Raw genomic sequence first — 19587 nt, forward strand, 5'->3', positions numbered from 1 at the left:
CAAATGCATAACCCACAAACTCTAGCTAAATCCAAGAACATAAGCATAAATCTCCCACTGGCACAAAAGTTGATGGAAAATGAGCAACCAAGCTTAGAGATAGCATGTAAATGCATAAGACATCTCATAGCCAAGATCGTACATCATAAGAGCACCAAGAGCATGTAAGTGGTCAAGCATATGATAGCATCCAAGTACATCATGTATGAACCCAAGTTAATCTCTGACAAGCCAAGAAACATCCAAAAGAGGTTCCAAAGTATCCAAGTACAAGCCCGATTGAAGCTCCAAGTGGCAAAGAAGCTCAAACAATGTAGGTAGCATGCATCACTAACATATGCTTCAAAGCATATACCAAACGGCATAGACCATAGGTACAACCTCTGTCACAAAGCATGCCAATGTAATCCAATGTCAAGTCAGTGCCAACCAATACAAAGCTCAAATGAGGCTCAAAATACATTCCTGAACCATCCAAGACATTTGCCAACCTCCGTATACATTCGTGTAGTCATATGAGTCACTCGGGATGCACCCATGACCAATAGGTAGAGCATACACTAACCAAATAGGCTTCAGCCTTGGTTATTATAGCAGTAAATTAACTATTAAAATTGAGTACATCAGTCCTCAAATGAAGCTCAAAGCAACCTCAAATCATCGGCATATGATATACCAATGTATTAACATCAATAGTACACATCAGGAGTGCATATAGAACACGCGAATCATAGCTAGAAGCAATAGGTACATAAAATTCCTGTTAAAAGAGGTTCAGCCTTGCTACATACAATAGTGAATACACTATCAAACCAAGCTATTTCAGTACCAAAATCAGCTCCAAATCCAACCCATAACATGGGCATATCATTCCCTACATGAAGACATCACTTCAGCATAACCGGGCATTATAAGACCAACAAAGCTAACCATAGAAGCATCAAATAGAGGGCTGCCCTGTATTTCTAGCTAGCAAACCTCAACCAAAACAGAGTAAATGAAGTGGTTAAATCAGTCCAAAATCAACTCCAAGTAATGAAATAACATCCCTGATTATATAAGCATCAGCTAGGCATCATCCCAACCAATGGCAATGAGTGTAGACATCAAAGATAAGTGAAGTCCTATTTTATAACAGTTTGTGGACTATTACAACAATCCAAAAGTGAAGCTTATTGCTCAAATGGAATGCCAAGAGTGGAAGGATCAATGCCAAGCATCAAAACCAAGTGTATAAGTGCTTGTATAGGTGCATAATGAAGAAGATATGCTGTAGGAGATGAAAAATGTGAGTTGCTACTAAAAAAAGGGCCTATTCCACACAATGTGATGCTGCACTAACATGGTGAGGGCTATGGGGGCTGCTCCAACTTACTCGAGAAGGCTCCCAAGAAGAATGCAACCGATAGGAAGCTCGAACAGAGTGGCTATGCCTGCCAATAAAGAGATGAATGTTGTAGGTATTTGAATGGAAGTTGAGAGTGTGCCAGACCAAGCTCGAGCTCGTGAAGAAGAAGGCTCTAATACCAATTGAAGGGAGGTGAGCCCTCAAGTGGAAGCATGAGTGAGAGCAAGAGATATGGTGGAAGGAGCAACATCAAGAGAGAGAGACACACACAGAATGTGGAAACTCCAATAGTCACAATGTATGACTGGCCTTCCCTTTATTCAAATGCCATTGAAGAATAAAGAATGAACTGATAGTGATGGGTGCTCATCACCTGCAGTGTGCAAGTGCATGTAATGTCAGTGTAGTAATACACGGATGGCTAGGTGGAGGCACCTTTACCCCCAACAATTGCAGGGGGGGATTAATCAGGTAGCAAACAAGGGAGGAATGATGATGATGATGGTTGGGTGGGGATTGGGGGGGGGGGGGGGGAGGGGGGTCAGCTATTTGGCGGCAAAGGGGTGAGAGATTAGGGTAATTCATTTTTTAGATATAAAAAAATTTAATGATTGGAAGGTGGTGCAAAAAGATGGCATGTTATAGACCGACCCCTACCTTAATTCTTATTTCTCATCTCCATTCCCATTAAGGTTTAACCCTTATGGCTTACATCAGTTCTCGCATGGTTTCATGTGAGTAAGTTCCTACATGATCTATGTAAATAATTTGACATTCATGCTTATGTATGATGATAGTTGCAAAGCCAGTGGGAAATGCGCATGTTTTGGGAAGAAGTCTCATAATTGGGGGAAAATATTATTTCGGGGTGGGGGGGACACAAGAAGAAAATAAATATTGTGGAAAGAAAAATTGATAAAAAATGGGGACATTATGATCTTTTCTAGATCATATTAATTTAGAAACATGCAAGGCCCCATCAAATGCTTGCATGTTCTTGATAGGGATTCCTTAAATTCTAAGATTTTCAAGGTAGCTTGGCAATGGATCTATGAGGCTTAAGCCAAGCTACATTTATAGTACCACGATGTGGTTGCCATGAGCAATAATCATATACAAAATTGTTGCATGTAACAGTGTAGTTATAAGCACCTCATTCCAAAATGCAAGCATGGATTTCCCCATAATAAATTCCATCACATGGGCTTCTCTCAATGCTTTTGGGTTTTTAGCCCCATTGGAGCTTGTCCTAAGCACATTGTGCATTATGCATACAAGTCCACCCAGCATACATAAACTCCCCTCAAGCCTCAATTCAACCCCTAGGGAACATCTTTCTAGTGAAAAACCTGGATAGTCCAAAAGACGGTGGCTTATTTACATACAACTCCCATCCATTATTTCTTATTCAAAGCTAATGAACAATGTAATCAAAGAGGTGTCATGAAGGATGAAAAAAACAATAATTTAGAAAGATAAGGGCTCATGCATAAACAAATATTTATAATTGTTCCATGAATGCACAAAAACGAAATGATGTCAACATAGTTATATTTCTCACAAAAACACATGGCGTAGAGTTAGTACTTGCTATGGCATTGGTTTGAACACATGAATCATGCACTTACCTAGAAGAAATGTTATTTGTAATACAAGAATGAACCCATGTTTATGGAATTATTATTTTGTACTTCCACATTCCCATGCTACCGCGAAACCCCAACATGAATTGTGGTTCAAATCATTGTTTGGTGGTTTTGCAATCTATTTTATCGGTACATCGGGGATTGAAAATGGTTCTTAGATCATATCTTGGGACAAATTGACTACAACTTGTAATAATGGTAGTTAGGGTGGTGGTAGTTAGGGTCGTTAAGGATTCAAAGTTACTACATCATAGTCTTTAATGATTTAGGCATTCATAAGGCTAAAACAACTTAGAAAAGCATGGTCCCACATGGTACCACTAGAACATGGATGAAAGGTTCCATTACAACATAGTATGCACAATCCTCTTCAAACGTTCATCTTATGCTTTGGAGAAGCATTTTTGTATGCATCAATGTGGCTTCGTAGAGAAGGATTATTATGGTTAAAGATGGAAACAAAAATGGGGATTTATAGCTTTGCAATATCTCAAGTGAATTATGATATGTTTGATCTTGTTGATCCACTTGCAAAAAAGACCAGCTCTCTCAAGATGGATAATTAGTTGTTTGTGAAGCTAAAATCATTGTAAAGAACATGCACAATGAAGTGCCTAGGCAATGTAGGTAGTTGCATTGTCATTAAACAAATAACTTATGAACTATAAATGCTTTCAAACAAGGTAGAGGATCATGTGCAATATGGTTGAAGTCTTTTAGACCTTATTATAATTGGGTATGGACAATTTCATTGTGAAATTTTGAACATGTAGATGTCAAATAATTTCAAGAGTGATGGTTCTTATGTATGGTATCAACACCTCGGTTTGATGCAAACTTAAGTGACTTATGATATGTTTGATCTTGTTGATCCACTTGCAAAAAAGACTAGCTCTCTCAAGATGGACAATTAGTTGTTTGTGAAGCTAAAATCATTGTACAAAACATCCCAATGAAGTGCCTTGGCAATGTAGGTAGTTGCATTGTCATTAAACAAATAACTATGAATTATAAATGCTTTCAAACAAGGTAGAGGATCATGTGCAATATGGTTGAAGTCTTTTAGACCTTATTATAATTGGGTATGGACAATTTCATTGTGAAATTTCGAACATGTAGATGTCAAATAATTTCAAGAGTAATGGTTCTTATGTATGGTATCAACACCTCGGTTTGATGCAAACTTAAGTGAATTATGATATGTTTGATCCTGTTGATCCACTTGCAAAAAAGACTAGCTCTCTCAAGATGGACAGTTAGTTGTTTGTGAAGCTAAAATCATTGTACAGAACATGCACAATGAAGTGCCTAGGCAATGTAGGTAGTTGCATTGTCATTAAACAAATAACTTATGAACTATAAATGTTTTCAAACAAGGTAGAGGATCACGTGCAATATGGTTGAAGTCTTTTAGACCTTATTATAATTGGGTATGGACAATTTCATTGTGAAATTTCGAACATGTAGATGTCAAATAAATTCAAGAGTGATGGTTCTTATGTATGGTATCAATACCTCAGTTTGATGCAGACTCATGAACGTAGATGTTTTAGTCAACTATAGTTGGAAAAACACATGTGCACCATAGAAGGTATGGCTCTTGCAATGCTAATAATAAAGTGTGACACAATCTTGTGTACCAAGAACTTAATTATCTATAAGTCATTCAATTCATTGAAAGACATACAATGTCCAAAAAATGATACACAAGATCTGATGAAAAATAAATTGTACAAAAGAAGTACATTACGCAAGGTGAGTAATATTTCAAAGAAAACAAACTTGATTGATTTCGGTAACGAAAGGGGTTCCATCTTGGAATGATGAAGAATGGAGCTAAATACTGAGATTCCTAAACATCATTCGCCTCCCTCATAAGGTTTACAATACTCCATGAGATCATTCCTTACAAGCTTCCCCTCCCTATATTGAGAAGCCATGAACACTTATTATACCAATTGATGTAGTAAAGATGAAGGTTGTCACAACTAGCAGATCATTCAAATCCAAGTGGTATTTGACCTCCACCTTCTCCTCCTCATGGTCTATAAGGATGTTGTGCAAAATACAACATGCATTTACAGTCTTTGGCAAGGAATGAAGATCAGTGTTTTGGATACTTTTGCCTAAATAAACCTAGGAATGTTTTAGTCTACCAAAAGCATGCTCAAACATGATCCTAGTTGATGACTGCATGTAGTTGTGGTTGTGCATGTCTTTGCTGGTGAGCTTGTCCCTTTGAAAAGGTGTGATCAGCCATAGCAAAAGAGGACATCCTCCGTCATCAACAATGAACTCTCTAATGTGGAGTTTAGCAAACTTGAAGGGAGCATCTAGTATCAATCTTCTTTTCCCATGGCAAAGTTTAAAGAACGTGGAGTTACATAACACTCTATTGTCATGAATAGACCTTGGCCATTCAATATTGATGTGGAGGAAATGCCTGTCAGCATCCACAATTCCTTGCACAATCATACTGCACTAGCCACAATGATTGAACTAGTTTGCTCCACTTTCTAGTGGAGGTAAATCAAGCTCTAATTGTGTAGCATTGATTGCCCCACAACAACTAGGAAATCCATGCAATGCTTTGAATCCTTCTTTGACTTCGCTAAGCTTGGACTCTGCTTGAGGCCACTACAACACGTGTCAGCCATTTTTCCCCAAGTATTATGCGAACTCATAGGCTACTTTGGAGACCGTGGATCGACTGCTTCCAAAATGCTCCAAGACATCAATGCCACATGTAAGGTGAAGGATAGTGATTGCCTCTTTTCTCTTGATTGATAATACTTTGCCAAGAACCTTGTGAAGTGTTGGGGGAATACGTCCTTGCAACATGTTGTTCTAGGACCAAAGAACATACAACCTCAAGCAAGGCAATGAGAAAGTGAAAAGGTGCGCATACGAGATGTAGTGGTTCCACCAATTGATTGATGATATTGGTTTCACATACTAAGACGTTAGATGCTCTTGGGCTTTGTGTGGCACCAGTACCACACCACATTGACCGCACTTATTGTTGCAAAAAGAAAGCCTTCTCATCATCACTCTCTTCTTCTTCAAGTTGGTCGAAATTATGCAAGCAAAAATCCCTCCCAAGAATTGTCATCAAAGTGATCAATGTTTGGAGTAGCGTTATCAATCCGAAGCTTGTGTTGTGTGCCTTGGATGAGAGTTGCATGTCAAGAGCACTGAATCTAGGATTTCTTTGCTAGAGGAGTTGTCAAATGCTAGAGAAAAGGTGTCACTGTTTTCCATTGGATGAGGCTTAAGAGTAGACAATACAACCGAGTGTATTTTCCAAATATTGATAGGTTTGTGTATTTTTTAGAATACTAATAGGCATGTATCCAATTTTCCATGTGGAGTTGTTGATTTAGGGAAGGAGATAGAGGGAGACCTTTAGTGAGTTTGTGAATGTCTCTGACAGGTTTTAATTTGCTAGGCCAAGGTGAGAATTGGCACACAAGGGGAGAGAGAGAGAGAGAGAGTTGGGGGGTTGTAGGGCAGAGGTGGATGTGCCATGGGTGAGAGCATAGGTTGTAAGGCAATAGTGTGATGTCTGCATCTAGACATCCATAGAGAGAGAGAGAGAGAGAGAGAGAGAGAGAGAGAGAGAGAGAGAGAGAGAGAGAGAGAGAGAGAGCACGTGAATTGCAGAAATTGTTGGTCATCGATACCCTAAACTATTGACCAGCCCTAGTAAATATTTGCGCATGGCCACTATTGTTGAGTGGTTAAAAAGGGCACTAGTTAAGTCATGGACCTACGTGTAGCATGCCTCTAAGTCACTTTTCTTGTCCTTGGTGTGATTACTTTGCTACTTATTCTCATTCAACCCTACGACCTTGGGCCTTTAACATTAAGGCATGGATGATGGCATTGTGATATTGTGAGTATCGCTCACTACGAGGGTATGGGGAGGGCGGCCGGGTAATCAGAGGGCGCCCGGTTGGTATTAAGATGCTCGAGTGCTTTGCTTATCCTGTGATTCCCGTGGAGAGGGCCGCATCGCGCGTGCGCCCGCACACACACACACACACACACACACTCTCTCTCTCTCTCTCTCTCTCTCTCTCTGGTCTGCGCCTCCTTTTCTCCCTCGCCTGCTTCTGAGGCGTTGCGACCGTGTGTAATAAGATTGAGGTTGGCTAGTATTATCCATTTTAAAGCCAAATCTGTGTCGTCAGTCACGGTTGGGCCTTGTGTATGTTATTTTGATGGTCCAGGGTTTCTTTTCTCTTACCAGGTTTTTGGTGGTGTGTCTTATCAGGTTCCATATGGCTCCTGTTGCATTGCCTTGTTCTTCCGGGCTGCTGACCCCTAATGGATGCCAAACAGGCTCCTCGGAGACTCGAACTCTGAGAAAGAGGCTCAATAGTGCCACCTTCTCCATGAAAGAGCCTGTCTGTTTCAGCTTACTGTTATCCAAGTCTGCATGGAAGTGTGCAGTTAGGCAGGGGGCATCATTGCTTAGGGTCTCCGCTGTCGAGGGCAAGGTCGCAACAGAGACCACCAAGGCTGCTGTGACACCTACCACAGTGAAAAAGCTGCGGGAAGAAACAGGTGCAGGCATGATGGATTGTAAAAGAGCTTTGGAGGCAAATGATGGTGATTTTGAGAAGGCCCGTGAGTTTCTGCGCAAGAAAGGCCTCGCCAGTGCTGAGAAAAAATCAAGCAGAATAACTGCAGAGGGCAGAATAGGCAGCTATGTGCATGATAACAGGATTGGTGTGCTAGTAGAGGTTAATTGTGAGACTGACTTTGTCGCAAGAGGTGAGATCTTTCAGCAATTAGTGGATGACCTTGCCATGCAGTTAGTCGCCTGCCAGCAAGTCAAGTTCGTTTCGGTTGAGGACATCCCTGAGGAGTTTGTCAAGAAAGAGAAAGAAATCGAAATGCAAAAGGAAGATCTCTTGAAGAAACCTGAGGCAATAAGAGCTAAAATTGTTGAAGGCCGTGTGGCAAAGATGCTAAATGAACTTAGTCTACTTGAACAATCATACATCAAGGATGACTCGATTCTGATCAAGGATTTGATCAAACAGACAGTAGCTACTATTGGTGAAAACATCAAGGTGAGAAGGTTTGAACGTTTTGTTCTGGGGGAAGGTCTTGAGAAAAGGAGTCAGGACTTTGCTGCTGAGGTTGCTGCGCAAACCAAGGGAAATTAGATTGGAAAAACTTGTGACATAGTGATGTTGATTTGCATACTAGTGGTATAATGTCCCTCCATGGCAATTTTGTCCTTATTCTGCTTTCAGTCCACTGGGATATGGAGCTACTTTCACAACTTTTATGGTTCACCAGGAGGCTTGAATTGGAGGACAACTTTTTTTTTTACTGAGTGTGGCTTGAAGAAGCCCTTTTGCCAAGTAGAGAGTTTTTCCAGTCTGGAAGTAAAAATGGATTTGGAACAGTACTTGTAACAAATGGGAAACACCTTTGAAACTCATCTGCAATATGGATGTTATTGCCTTGACCCTTGGTCATTGTGTCTTAATTTTGTTGTGTCAACTAAATGTGACTCTTCTCCTGAATAAAATGATGTGGATTATATTGTCGGAGTCAAAAGTTCTTTAGAACTTATGTATTGATTTTGGGGTTTTCATGAGGATGAGTCATTTCAGAATCCTTTCAAACTCTGCTTGAGACCTCCAAATTTCACTTGTCCTTTGGCTATTTCACAAGTCTTGAGGGAAAGAACTCATTGCTGCAGAATATGTTACTGGTCTCAGTACAAGCGGAATGTTTCAGTCCAAGGTGTCCGACATTTTCAAGAAATGCTTTTACATTGGGTCCGAGTGTTTTGCTTTCTAGAAAGCTGTGATGAAGCTGCTTAGAAAAGTCTCCAATAGTTAAATTATGCCATTCGATTCATGACTTCTTGAAAGTGTAAGGATATTTTTTTGTTTTTGAAGAGTATCATCTTTGCCATACTCCATGGCTCATGTAAGATTTTTGATGTCTTTTACTAAGCACAGGATCTTTGACTTGCCATATCCTCAGGGTTAGGATTCATGGAGCAGTTTGATGTAAATTTATGATCATGGCTTCATAAAGTTGACATCTGCTGTTGCAGGTTGGAGAGTTGTATTGGGTGGCTTTGTTTGCTGCTCCATGCATTTGTGTAGTGATATTCTCCCTTTGTTTGCATTTGTCAGCTGAATTACAAGACTTGTCTGCAGTTAGAGCATCGGCCTATTTTTGTTTGCTGTTTTCTTGGATTGCCTGCTATCTTGTCGATTGTGCAGGTGCACCTTAGTTGTTTTCATCCAAATGGCTGGTTGCCTAGGTTGCTGAGTTCGTGTTCCACTGAATATCTGTAATGTGACAGCAGATCCCCTCAAAAGGGGATGCTAGTGTCAACAGATGCTATGGGTTTGCGAGTAGCCCATTCATAAATTAATGACTAGTGACCAGACAATTTACATGTATTGTCACTATTTTAGGCCTTGAGTTCTGATGGGCTGAATAGAATTAGGAGCAGCAAAAGGAGGGCTAATAAATGATTTGAGTTAAATCCTCAACAGTTCTGTAGAGCAGCTAAAAGAGAAGTTTTTCTTGTCTACTCTTTGAGGTTGATGTCCTAAATATTGCACACATATTTTAGGAGCTTTTTGAATGTATTGGCATAGTTTTGGGCCTCAAGTTCTGATGGGCTGAATGAAAGTAGGAGCAGCATTACAATACGTTTGCATGTTGCTACACCAGCTCATAGCTATACTAGCAAATTGCGGAGGCCTAGAGGCAAACTGTTATTTAGGCCCCACTCATTAGGTATTCCTGGACTGATAGCTGCATTTGTACCAGGGATTGAGGAAGAAGAGGGTGAGAGAAATGTGTGAAGTAGCTCTCCTTCATGTCTTGAACATATCGTCATGTCTTCAACATTTCTAGGCAGTATGCTGGTACGGATGTCATGTGGTGAATGAGCCGACCATGGAGCTTTGATCAATTCCTACATTGACGTCTAAGAACAATGGTGGCGGTCTGTCTTCATACAGTGCGCTTTTGGCAAAGTAAGATCATGAGAAGCCTTTAGGTAAACTATAAATGGTAATAAACACGAGATCTAGGTAGCACTCTTTGGGTCCTTGAATTGACATTTCGTATCACGGGGAAGATTTACCCTTACATGCTTTTCTGGTATATGAAGCTCTATGTCGTCTTGGGCATGGACGTTACGTTTGATCTGCTCTCTGTTACAATCCTCCTAAAAGCAAAACCATGCATGGTGGTTGTTATCAAGAATGTTGCATTGCTATGTTGGTTACTCCACATATGGATTCTTTGGCTTCAATGGTTACTTGGCTTTCAAAGCCTTGCCATCCTTGCAATATTGGGCAAAAGCTTTTCTATGTACTAAGTCTAATTGTCTCTCGTAGATGAGCATGCCTATTGCAATACTCCCCATCATCAAAAACAAAACCCAAAGGCTTAGCAGCCTTATAATCAAAAAGATTTTTTATAAATATATTGAAGATGATTGAGATAATGTTGAAAAGCATGTCGATGAGCAAGAAGACCATGTGGATGATGTGCAACAAAACGAGGATGAAGAGGATAATGATGATATAGCATAGCCTATAATGCCTCTCCCATAAGTAATCCCTCCCCTCTATTATCAAATTGACTATGATATCATTTGGGTATCCTAATATAGATATCACCTTATGTAAGAAGCTATCATGAGGGCTCAAGGGGTATTACCTATGCATATTTGTGTTGGGGGAGCCCCCATAAGCTTTGTATGAATGACACTGTTTTGGTAAGAGCCTTTATCACAATCGAAGGAGCCCCTAGCTCAACTTTAACAATCTTAGTGGCACCAATGCCTTACATTTGATCATATTGGAAATCATGGATACCACTAGTCCATCCATCGATCTCAACCATCATATGTACGGCCTAATCTACTATGGTGGGGGACTAGGCCCCTAGATTTGTACTCCATTAATGTCATGGTTGTAACTAGGGTGTCAAATAGCCATAACTTAGTGTGGGGCTCTTGGAATTGTATCTTTGAGCACATTCTCTCCAACCCTTCCAATGTTGCATACCCTCATGTAAGTCTAATCTTTGTTGCTTCTCTCATAGAGAAAGTGGACCCCATAAATAAGACCCCCAACCCCAAATATGTATAAGAATCAACATATCCAGCAACTGTTGGCCATAGATAAAGCTCGGTGCTGATCTCTTGGCCCACTGTGATGTGGTTTTAAACACAATAATCTTGGTCCATTATCTTGTGCATAGGAGTATAGTGCATCCAAATGTCTCTATAGCCCCTTTGGAGAGTTAGCTAGTAGTATGATATGAACTACATACCAAAGGGGCTCCTCTATCCCCTCCTCTAAAGATGTACTATGGAGATCTTATCCATGTATAGTCCAAATGAGAGAGGGCATTCCTACTTCGCTCCAATAGTTGAGTGAACAGGAGCTGAGAGATCCTTAGGTGTCTGTACTTTGTCAATCACTTGCTTGTACAATGCTAGAATACCCTAGGTGAGCTCTCTAGGTACTCCCATGCTATATAATCAGTGCATCAGACTAGCCCTAGGCACTGCATCAAAAGCTTTATAGACATCCATAGACGAATAGTAGATCCATTTCCCACAAGCTCAACCCTTCTCAGTAATGGCTCTGAGTGGGAAGAGATGACGTAGTGTGGAAAAACCTTTCTTAAATCTAGCTTGCCCTTGTGCCTTGGGACCCACTCTATCTACCCACTAATTCAATTCTTGATTGAGGCTGGATGCATAGAATTTGACCAATGTGTTGCCAACAATGATGGTGCAATAGTTATTGGGCGAGGGAGGATCACTTGACTTAAGAATGGGTACAATGGTATTAGTGTGCTCTAACCAGCTCTTAAGGAAGCCTTCACACATGGCTCTATTAAACATATGCCAAGAGTTTTGCTGCCATATCTCTAGTGTACATTAGTTGCTTAGCTACCAATCCATCATAATCATGTGCCTTACCTATGTGTAGCTTGTCAATGGCCTCCCACACCATGCCTCTGTAAAGAAAGTAGTTGATTGTGGAAAACATGTTGCTGGGTCTAGGAGGCTGATCTCATATTGTGTATAGATGCAACATACCTATCCCTAGCCTAGCAAGGGGAGGTCATGTTTGGTGGTCACTTGGACACCTTTCCTAAGAAGTATTATTCAGAACCCATAGGATTCAAAGACTTAACTAGTTAGATGACTTGTGAAAACTACCTCACAGTAGAATGTCATAGCCTCAACCCACTAGGATTGACCTCAAGGACTCTACACTTTTATGGTTATCAAACATTTAGATAGTCATAGACAATTAGTTAAATTAATTTTGTCAACAACTAACATCAAGATCAAGGAAAAAGATTTCCCAAAGACTACGTTCACTACAAGGTACGGGCACTATGAATTTATTGTAATGTCCTTTCGATTGACTAATACTATAGCTACCTTCAACAAATGGTACAAGACATTCAAGCCTTACCTGGACAAGTTTCTTCTTTTTTATTTGATGATATCTTAATCTAATCTAAAGAAGAAGAATATGAAGGTAGCTTCAAATTGTGATGCAAACACTAAGGACACATATGCTCTATGCTAAGAAGAGTAAGTGCATAGAGTACCTTGGATTCATAGTATTTGAGAAGGGAATTGCAGTAGCCAAGGTCAAGAATGTACAAGAATGGCCACCTCCAAAGTCGGTCAAGGAAGTGCAAAGCATTCTAGGTTTGACTGGATGGTATTGAATCTTCCTCAAAGAGTATGCCTTGATTACTCACCCCACGTTGACTTGGTCAAGAAACAAACTTACATTGCGTGGATCCTAATTGAGCAATTGAGCTATGAGAAACTCAAGCAAAGTGGAGAGTATGACTCACAGCTTCTCAAACCTACATTGCTCAATTATGGTCCACACAACGTAAGTTTGTTTCTTGAGCAAGTTGTTGAGGGGGGTAATGATTAAGGCATAATCTTTAATGAAGACTCGATACCATCAAGTCAACCCTAGTGTAATGTCCCCATTACTTAGTTTATTTTAATAAAAAATGTGCGTATACATTCCAAAGAAAATTGATTTATGTTGCTCATTCACACATTGAAAAAAAAATTGCAGAATCTCTACAGGATTTACAGGAAGCAGGAGACTGGTTTACTAGAATAGTTTGAAATCTCTAGTATCATGTTTAGATGACTTAATTTCCACTTTAGATGGATCCAAATATACACTGTGACTTATTTTGAAGGGAATAAGTCATCCGAGACAAAATATCGATAAAAATAATGCGATTAATGAAAATAATTATGTTTGCCTATTTTTGATAGATTTTCACAATTTTGCCTACGTTGGCTTGTCAATGACCAGATTCGTTCCGATCGTTTTAAGTATCCAAACGACTATATTTGGAGTTCATATGATGAAGTTATGATCCAAACAAGTTGCAAGGCAAAAAAAAAAACGAAATCTTTGTCATCAATGATGTCATAAAAAGCGCCAAAAAGCAGGCGCCCTCTCTTTACCTCCCCCCCTAATTACTATATAAACAGGGGTAGAGTGTCACATCAGAAACACACACAGACACACAACGACCCATGGAGATGTCTTTCTGCTGCTATTGACCAGATGAAGCTCTGTTGCAATTAGTCGAGCCTCTCTTCTCTCTCTCTCTCTCTCTCTCTCTCTCTCTCTCTCCACCCCTACGTGAAAGCGTTGCTCAAACCCATCAAGCTTCTCCCATGGCTCCTAAGAGACGTTGAGATGCTGAGCAAGGTCACGCTTAGAGACCTTCCCAACATGAGAAAGTGGTCGCCGCTGTTGTTGATGAAACTCAACGCGATGCTGAAGCACAAGTAGAAGTTAATCCTGAACCCATTCAAACCGAAGAACCAGCCATCCCACAACAAATCGAGGTTGCCACTATAAACCGTAGTCACAATGGATGGCCAAATGGAGATAATTAGGTTAGTACCTAAGATATGGATCACGATTAGTTAGAACTTACTTAGACTTGTGAAAGCACGTTAGTATTATCAAGTGCTTTTAAAGAAGGAACATGGAAATTGACGAAGAGAATAGATTCTATGCATCGTATTAACAACTGTGTTAAAATGTCTTATGGTTATGACTGCTTTTGGATTTGTGAATGATGAATTATGGCTCTTATGATTTTGGGCTTGCACAGTTGGATGAATTGTGGATTGTGGTGGTTCGGGACATTGGGGTCCCCAACCCAATGCTCCCTTACACTCTGCAGAGTGTGGAAAAACTCACATGCGGGTGGGGGTCCTATGCTCTCGAGGGAGGTAGGTGTTTTTGATTTTGATCACTCGAGCACCTAAGAGGGCAAAGGGCCGAGTGGTAAGCGCCCTTGTTATGTAGGATGGCTCCTAAGGCTCAGGGAAGCTTAGAGGGGCTCTGAGCCAGTAAATTTCCTTGTTGACCGTGGACGGAGTGCGATCACATACAACCTAATCTTGAGGGATTGGAAGGTCCTGTCCTAGGTTGGACGGTGTCTTTATGCGGAAAGATGGTTTTGTATCACTCTGCGGAGTAATGGTGAAATAAAGTATATGATTTTTGAATTGTTTGTTATGTGCTAAAGATCGAGTTTAACGAACCCAGTTTAGTGGAGTAATAAAAGGAAGCTGATTTTATATGTCCAAACAGTGTGGTAGTATGCTTTGTTAATTAGAAAACTAAGCAAACCCATCGAGGAAAGTGGGAGGCTTCAATTCTAAAGACGATTGGACGCCTGTGCTGGGTGGACCTGATGAGTTGGGTAACTTTCCAACACTAGATAGAGTTGATTAAATTGTGACCCTCCCAATATCGGTAGGATTAGTTATCAGGTTTAACACCATTTTAGGGGAATCGGAGCTGAGATTTTACCTTATGGGTAGGGGGATCCAGTCACACTCTCCCCTACCTCTCACTCTCTTTGAACCAAGTGCGGTGTTAACCTCACTCCTACCTTTGATTGATTGCAAAGTGGTCTTTCTTAGGTGGGCGTTAGATTGCTGTTAGGGGTGACTTGTACATGCTTCCCCTGTGAAGTAGAACTGAGATTCCCATGTTCAACTAAGTCCAAGGTTTCCCATGGGGAGACAGGATGGTGATGTGCATGGATATGAATTTCAGTCGACTACTAGAGGACTCCTCCAGGTTTGTTGGAGGAGGCACCTCACACCTAGAAAGCTTTGTACTTCCTTGACTAGCTTGAAGAATGCATAGTATCTCTTCTTAGTATAAAGCTTGTGAGTCCTTGGTGTTTCCATCACTGTTCTGAAGCTACCCTTCATGTTCTTCTTCTGCTTTAGAGTAGGTCACACTGTCAGTGAAGAAAACAAGAACAAACTCATCAAGGTAAGGCTCAATATGTCTTGTAGGAGCTTGTTAAAGGTAGTTGGAATATTACTCAGTCCAAAGAACATTACAATAAATTCATAGTGCTCATACCTTGTATTGAAGATTGACTTTTGGATATCTTCTTCCTTGATTCTAATTTGATAGCAACTTGACCTTAGATAAATCTTAGAAATTTTTTTCGCTCCTTGAAGCCTATTAAGAAGCTCATCAATCATGTGGATTGGATACTTCTTCTTTATTATAACGTAGCTTAGCCCACGGTAATCAATGCAAATATTAAGAGTTTCGTCTTTTTCCTTTGGGAATAAAATTGGGGCTCCCCACGATGAGTTACTTAGTCAAATATATCCTAGATAACTACTTGAGTTGTTCTTTCAACTCAATAACCTCCTTGATTGATCCTTTTTGCCATTGGACTTACTCCTAGCACAAGCTTAATCTCACTACTATCGATTTCTCTCTTGGGCAAGTTTGTTTAGTTCTAAAGGGAAGACATCTACAAACTCCTTCATCCAAGAAGGTTCGTGTTTAAAATTCACAAGCAGTATAGTTTCATGGGTTTCTTGATTGCAGGCATGTACAACCTTGTTTATCATGATGCAAAATATGTTGCTACCACTGATGCATACACGGAAGCTATATGGCTTAGTTGTCTAGTAGGAAATCTAGGCATTGCATGAGAGGTCCCAATTTTGCACAATGACATTTAGAATGTTATCCAATTGATACAAAATCCTTTCTTTCATGCAAGACAAAGCATATTGAAGTGAAGTATTGCTTCATCAAGGAAGTGCTTGGCACTAGCTTGTAAGGATGCACACAAATGACAACCTTGTAGATATTCTTATGAAGAGCTTACCCTTTGAGCAATTTATACATTACATACTATTGATGGGCATTGAATAGCCAATCCATTGGTTACTCTCCCTTAAAGAAAATTTGGTCTTTAAGTGGGAGACTATAGGGGTAAATGCCAATGGCCTATGGCAAGGTAGGCAGCTTTCATATATTGTACATTGTATTATTCATATGCAAGTGGAGATAATTGAAAATAAGGGTATCTAGTTTCCACAAAGATCTTTAGTGCTCTCTCTCTCTCTCTCTCTCTCTCTCTCTCTCTCTCTCTCTCTCTCTCTCTCTCTCTCTCTGATATTCTTCTTATAGATTTGGCTACCCCATTGAAATAATGAGTGACCAAGGAACCCACTTCTTCAATAAAGTGATTAATCATATCCAATCAACATTCATAGGAAGTTATCATCCTACTACCCATGAGCAAACAATACAACTAAGCTTAACAAAATTCTAATCAATATTGTAACCAAAATTATTTCAACCTCCCAAAGTGACTAAGAAAAAAAACTTATGGTAGCACTTTGGGCCTATCAAACAACCTGTGGCTATAACATGTTAGACTCACCTATAATCCCGCATATTACGTTGACCTTGTTCACGTGCAACCTTTATCTTCATAGCTTAAATGTCAGCTTCTACAAAGCTTCTTTTGATTCCACGATTTCCTGCACTTTTCTTAGAGATCATCATTGAAATTAATAGCTTGATAATGTCCTTTGGCATCAGTTTTTCATATTTTTCTGACACACACACAACATGCATACAAACAAAAACACACACAAACACACACACACACACACACACTAGTGGAGTATATACATTGGATGCAGGTACTGAAAAGGACGGATTATCTTAATGCATCAATCACACACAATGAATCACACGCGAAAAGATAACACAAATGCACAACAAAAATGGAGGTGTTTACGGCTCGGATGTGCAGCAGCACGACACCGGGCAGTAGAGAAGGAGTTGATTTTTCTGATCCATGTTTCTGGTCTACGAGGGAGCTCTAAGAGAACTAATGCCTGGATATTGCTTCTGAGTAGTGCAAAGATTCTAGGTTCTTTCAATACATATTGATTTAATTCATATGATACTAGTCCACATAGTGCTTATACTGATTTTGAGCCTTTTGGATTTGTTGCTTGAGTTCTTGGTATATATTTGCTAAGTGTTGAGCTTTATCTTGGGTGGCAAGGTTCTTTACTTGATTTTGGAGAGATGTACATCTATCCTTGGATGCTAGCCATAGTTTCCAAAGAAAGGAGTTTGCTTAATAGATGCATGGATACTATTTTCATAAGCAAACTTTGCAAAGTGCAAGATCTAAAACTAATCATTGTGATGATAGTTGATGGTGCAATGGAGATATTATTCCAAGACTTGATTTAGTTGTTCTATTTAACCATCAATCTGTGGATGATTGGCTATGGTGGATAACTTAACTTTGACTCTAAGGAGGTTGCAAAGGCTCTTCCAAAAACTAGATATGAATTGGGGACCCTAAGCGTGTTGATGGTGTTGTCTAGGAGTCCATGTAATCTAAAAATGTATCTGAGGAAGAGTCTAGCGGTAGTTGTGCCTATGATGGTCTTGGTGGTAGGGATATGTGCAATTTTTGTAAACCTATCTACCCACAATAAGAATAGAGTCATATTTTTCTAATTTGGAAAGATCTATTATGAAATCCATGGAAAGAGAAGACCAAGGTTGTGCTGGAATGGGCAAGGGTTAAAGAGGCCATGTGGGTTGTGACGAGCTACCTTGGCTCCATTGCAAGTATCACATGATTTTATATATTCCTTAACTTCTTTCCACATCAAGGACCACCAAAAATCTCTTAAAGTGAGTTCTAAGGTCTTATTAACTCCAAAGTGTCCTGCTGGGGTGTCATGGCATTGTTGGAGTACCTGGATTCTCAACTTTCCTACAGGGATGTAAAGTAGTCCTTATAGTATAACAATCCATTAGTTTCCCAAAACTCATAAACTTTATTTCCTTTTCCCTCTTGATTTTTTCTCTTGATATTGTTGGCCAAATCATCATACCGTAGGGCTTCATGGATCAATTGGATCAAGGTAGGGTTGTCTTGGTGACAACAACTAAAGATGACTTCTAGTTGGAGGTGCTCTGGCTCGAGTAGTATTGTTCATTGTTGATCAAAAGCCTCTTCTCCCTTCTTAGGTGCCAGGTAGGATCTTCTTGATAAAGCATCTGATTGGCATTGTTGGCATCCTGGGTGATAGGTGACTTTGACATGGATCTCATAGTTTATCTCTAGAGGGGAGAGCTTTCTTGAGTGAAATGCCACTAGATGCATATGACCATCATCTCCATGTTGGGATGATATGGCTCCTAAGGCATAGTCTGATGCATCAGTCTCCAAGAAAAATGGATTGGTAGGGTCTAGGTGGACTAGGATTAGGGTAATGGGGGTGGTGAAAGCAATCTTCAGGGTGGTCTGGAAGGCCTTCTTGGGTTTTGGGATCCATGAGAACTTTGAGTTTCTTGTGAGTCTAGTGAGTGGTGTGACTATCTTTGAGTAATCCTTGATAAATATCCTATAGTAGAAGTTGGCAAAGCCAAGGAAACATTGGATATTAGGGTATATATGCATATCGATCTTCTTGGGTACATGAAGATTCCTCTTTGGGAGACATTGTATCCCAATAAATCCACTTCTATCTAATTGAAAAAATGCTTCTCAAGTTTTGTATATAGTCCTTTTTCTTTGAAATTTTTCAAAACTAATTTTACATGGTGCTCATACTCCTTTGGATCTTTTGAGAATATCAAGATATCATGCAAGTATATAACTATAAAATCATCTAGATGCTCTCAAAAGATATCATTCATCATATGTTGAAACAATTCAAGAGCATTGGTGAGACTGAATGGCATAACGACATACTCAAAGTGACTATACCTTGTGCAGAAGGCTATCTTCCATTCATCCCCCTCTCTAATCCAAACAAGAGGGTAAGCCCCTTGTAGATCAATCTTTGTGAAGATCTTGGCTTTTCCAAGGTGTTCCAAGAGCTCTAGTATCAATGGAAAAGGGTATCAATTCTTCACTATTATCTTGTAACACTATATTAGGGAGTTTGGGAATTTTCATATTGGGATTTACATGGTCACATAGTCGAATTGTTACCCCCTTCCTTGAAGGTGAAACTTTTTCTAGATACTATATATATGATATTACCAAGTTCCATCTCTAAAAAAGGGATTAAGATTTTGCCACATGGTCAAATCTTTATTTCTAATTTCAAAGTGGAACTTGGGAGATTCCCAAATTCTCTAATATAGTGTTTTCTTAAGTCATTGTGATAATCCACACATTTTTGAAGTTGCCTAT

At 39.8% G+C, this 19587-nt stretch overlaps 1 protein-coding gene across 1 annotated transcript; it reads left to right on the forward strand.

The window, feature by feature from the left end:
* The first annotated feature begins 6898 nt into the window (after nt 1-6898).
* Nucleotides 6899-8500, forward strand: LOC148021611 (uncharacterized). The gene is made up of 2 exons (XM_087697064.1): nt 6899-7143; nt 7271-8500. The coding sequence occupies exon 2, from the start codon at nt 7278-7280 to the stop codon at nt 8169-8171; it is 894 nt and encodes a 297-aa protein (XP_087553190.1). The 5' UTR covers nt 6899-7143; nt 7271-7277; the 3' UTR covers nt 8172-8500.
* The last annotated feature ends 11087 nt before the right edge of the window (nt 8501-19587 follow it).

Source organism: Lygodium microphyllum, chromosome 17 (assembly GCF_053477565.2).
Source record: "Lygodium microphyllum isolate KBCC chromosome 17, Lygodium_microphyllum_v1.1.10, whole genome shotgun sequence".
Lineage (NCBI taxonomy): Eukaryota > Viridiplantae > Streptophyta > Polypodiopsida > Schizaeales > Lygodiaceae > Lygodium > Lygodium microphyllum.

Coding starts and splice junctions, on each gene's coding strand:
- LOC148021611 (XM_087697064.1), top strand. CDS start 7,278: ATGGCTCCTGTTGCATTGCCTTGTTCTTCCGGGCTGCTGACCCCTAAT.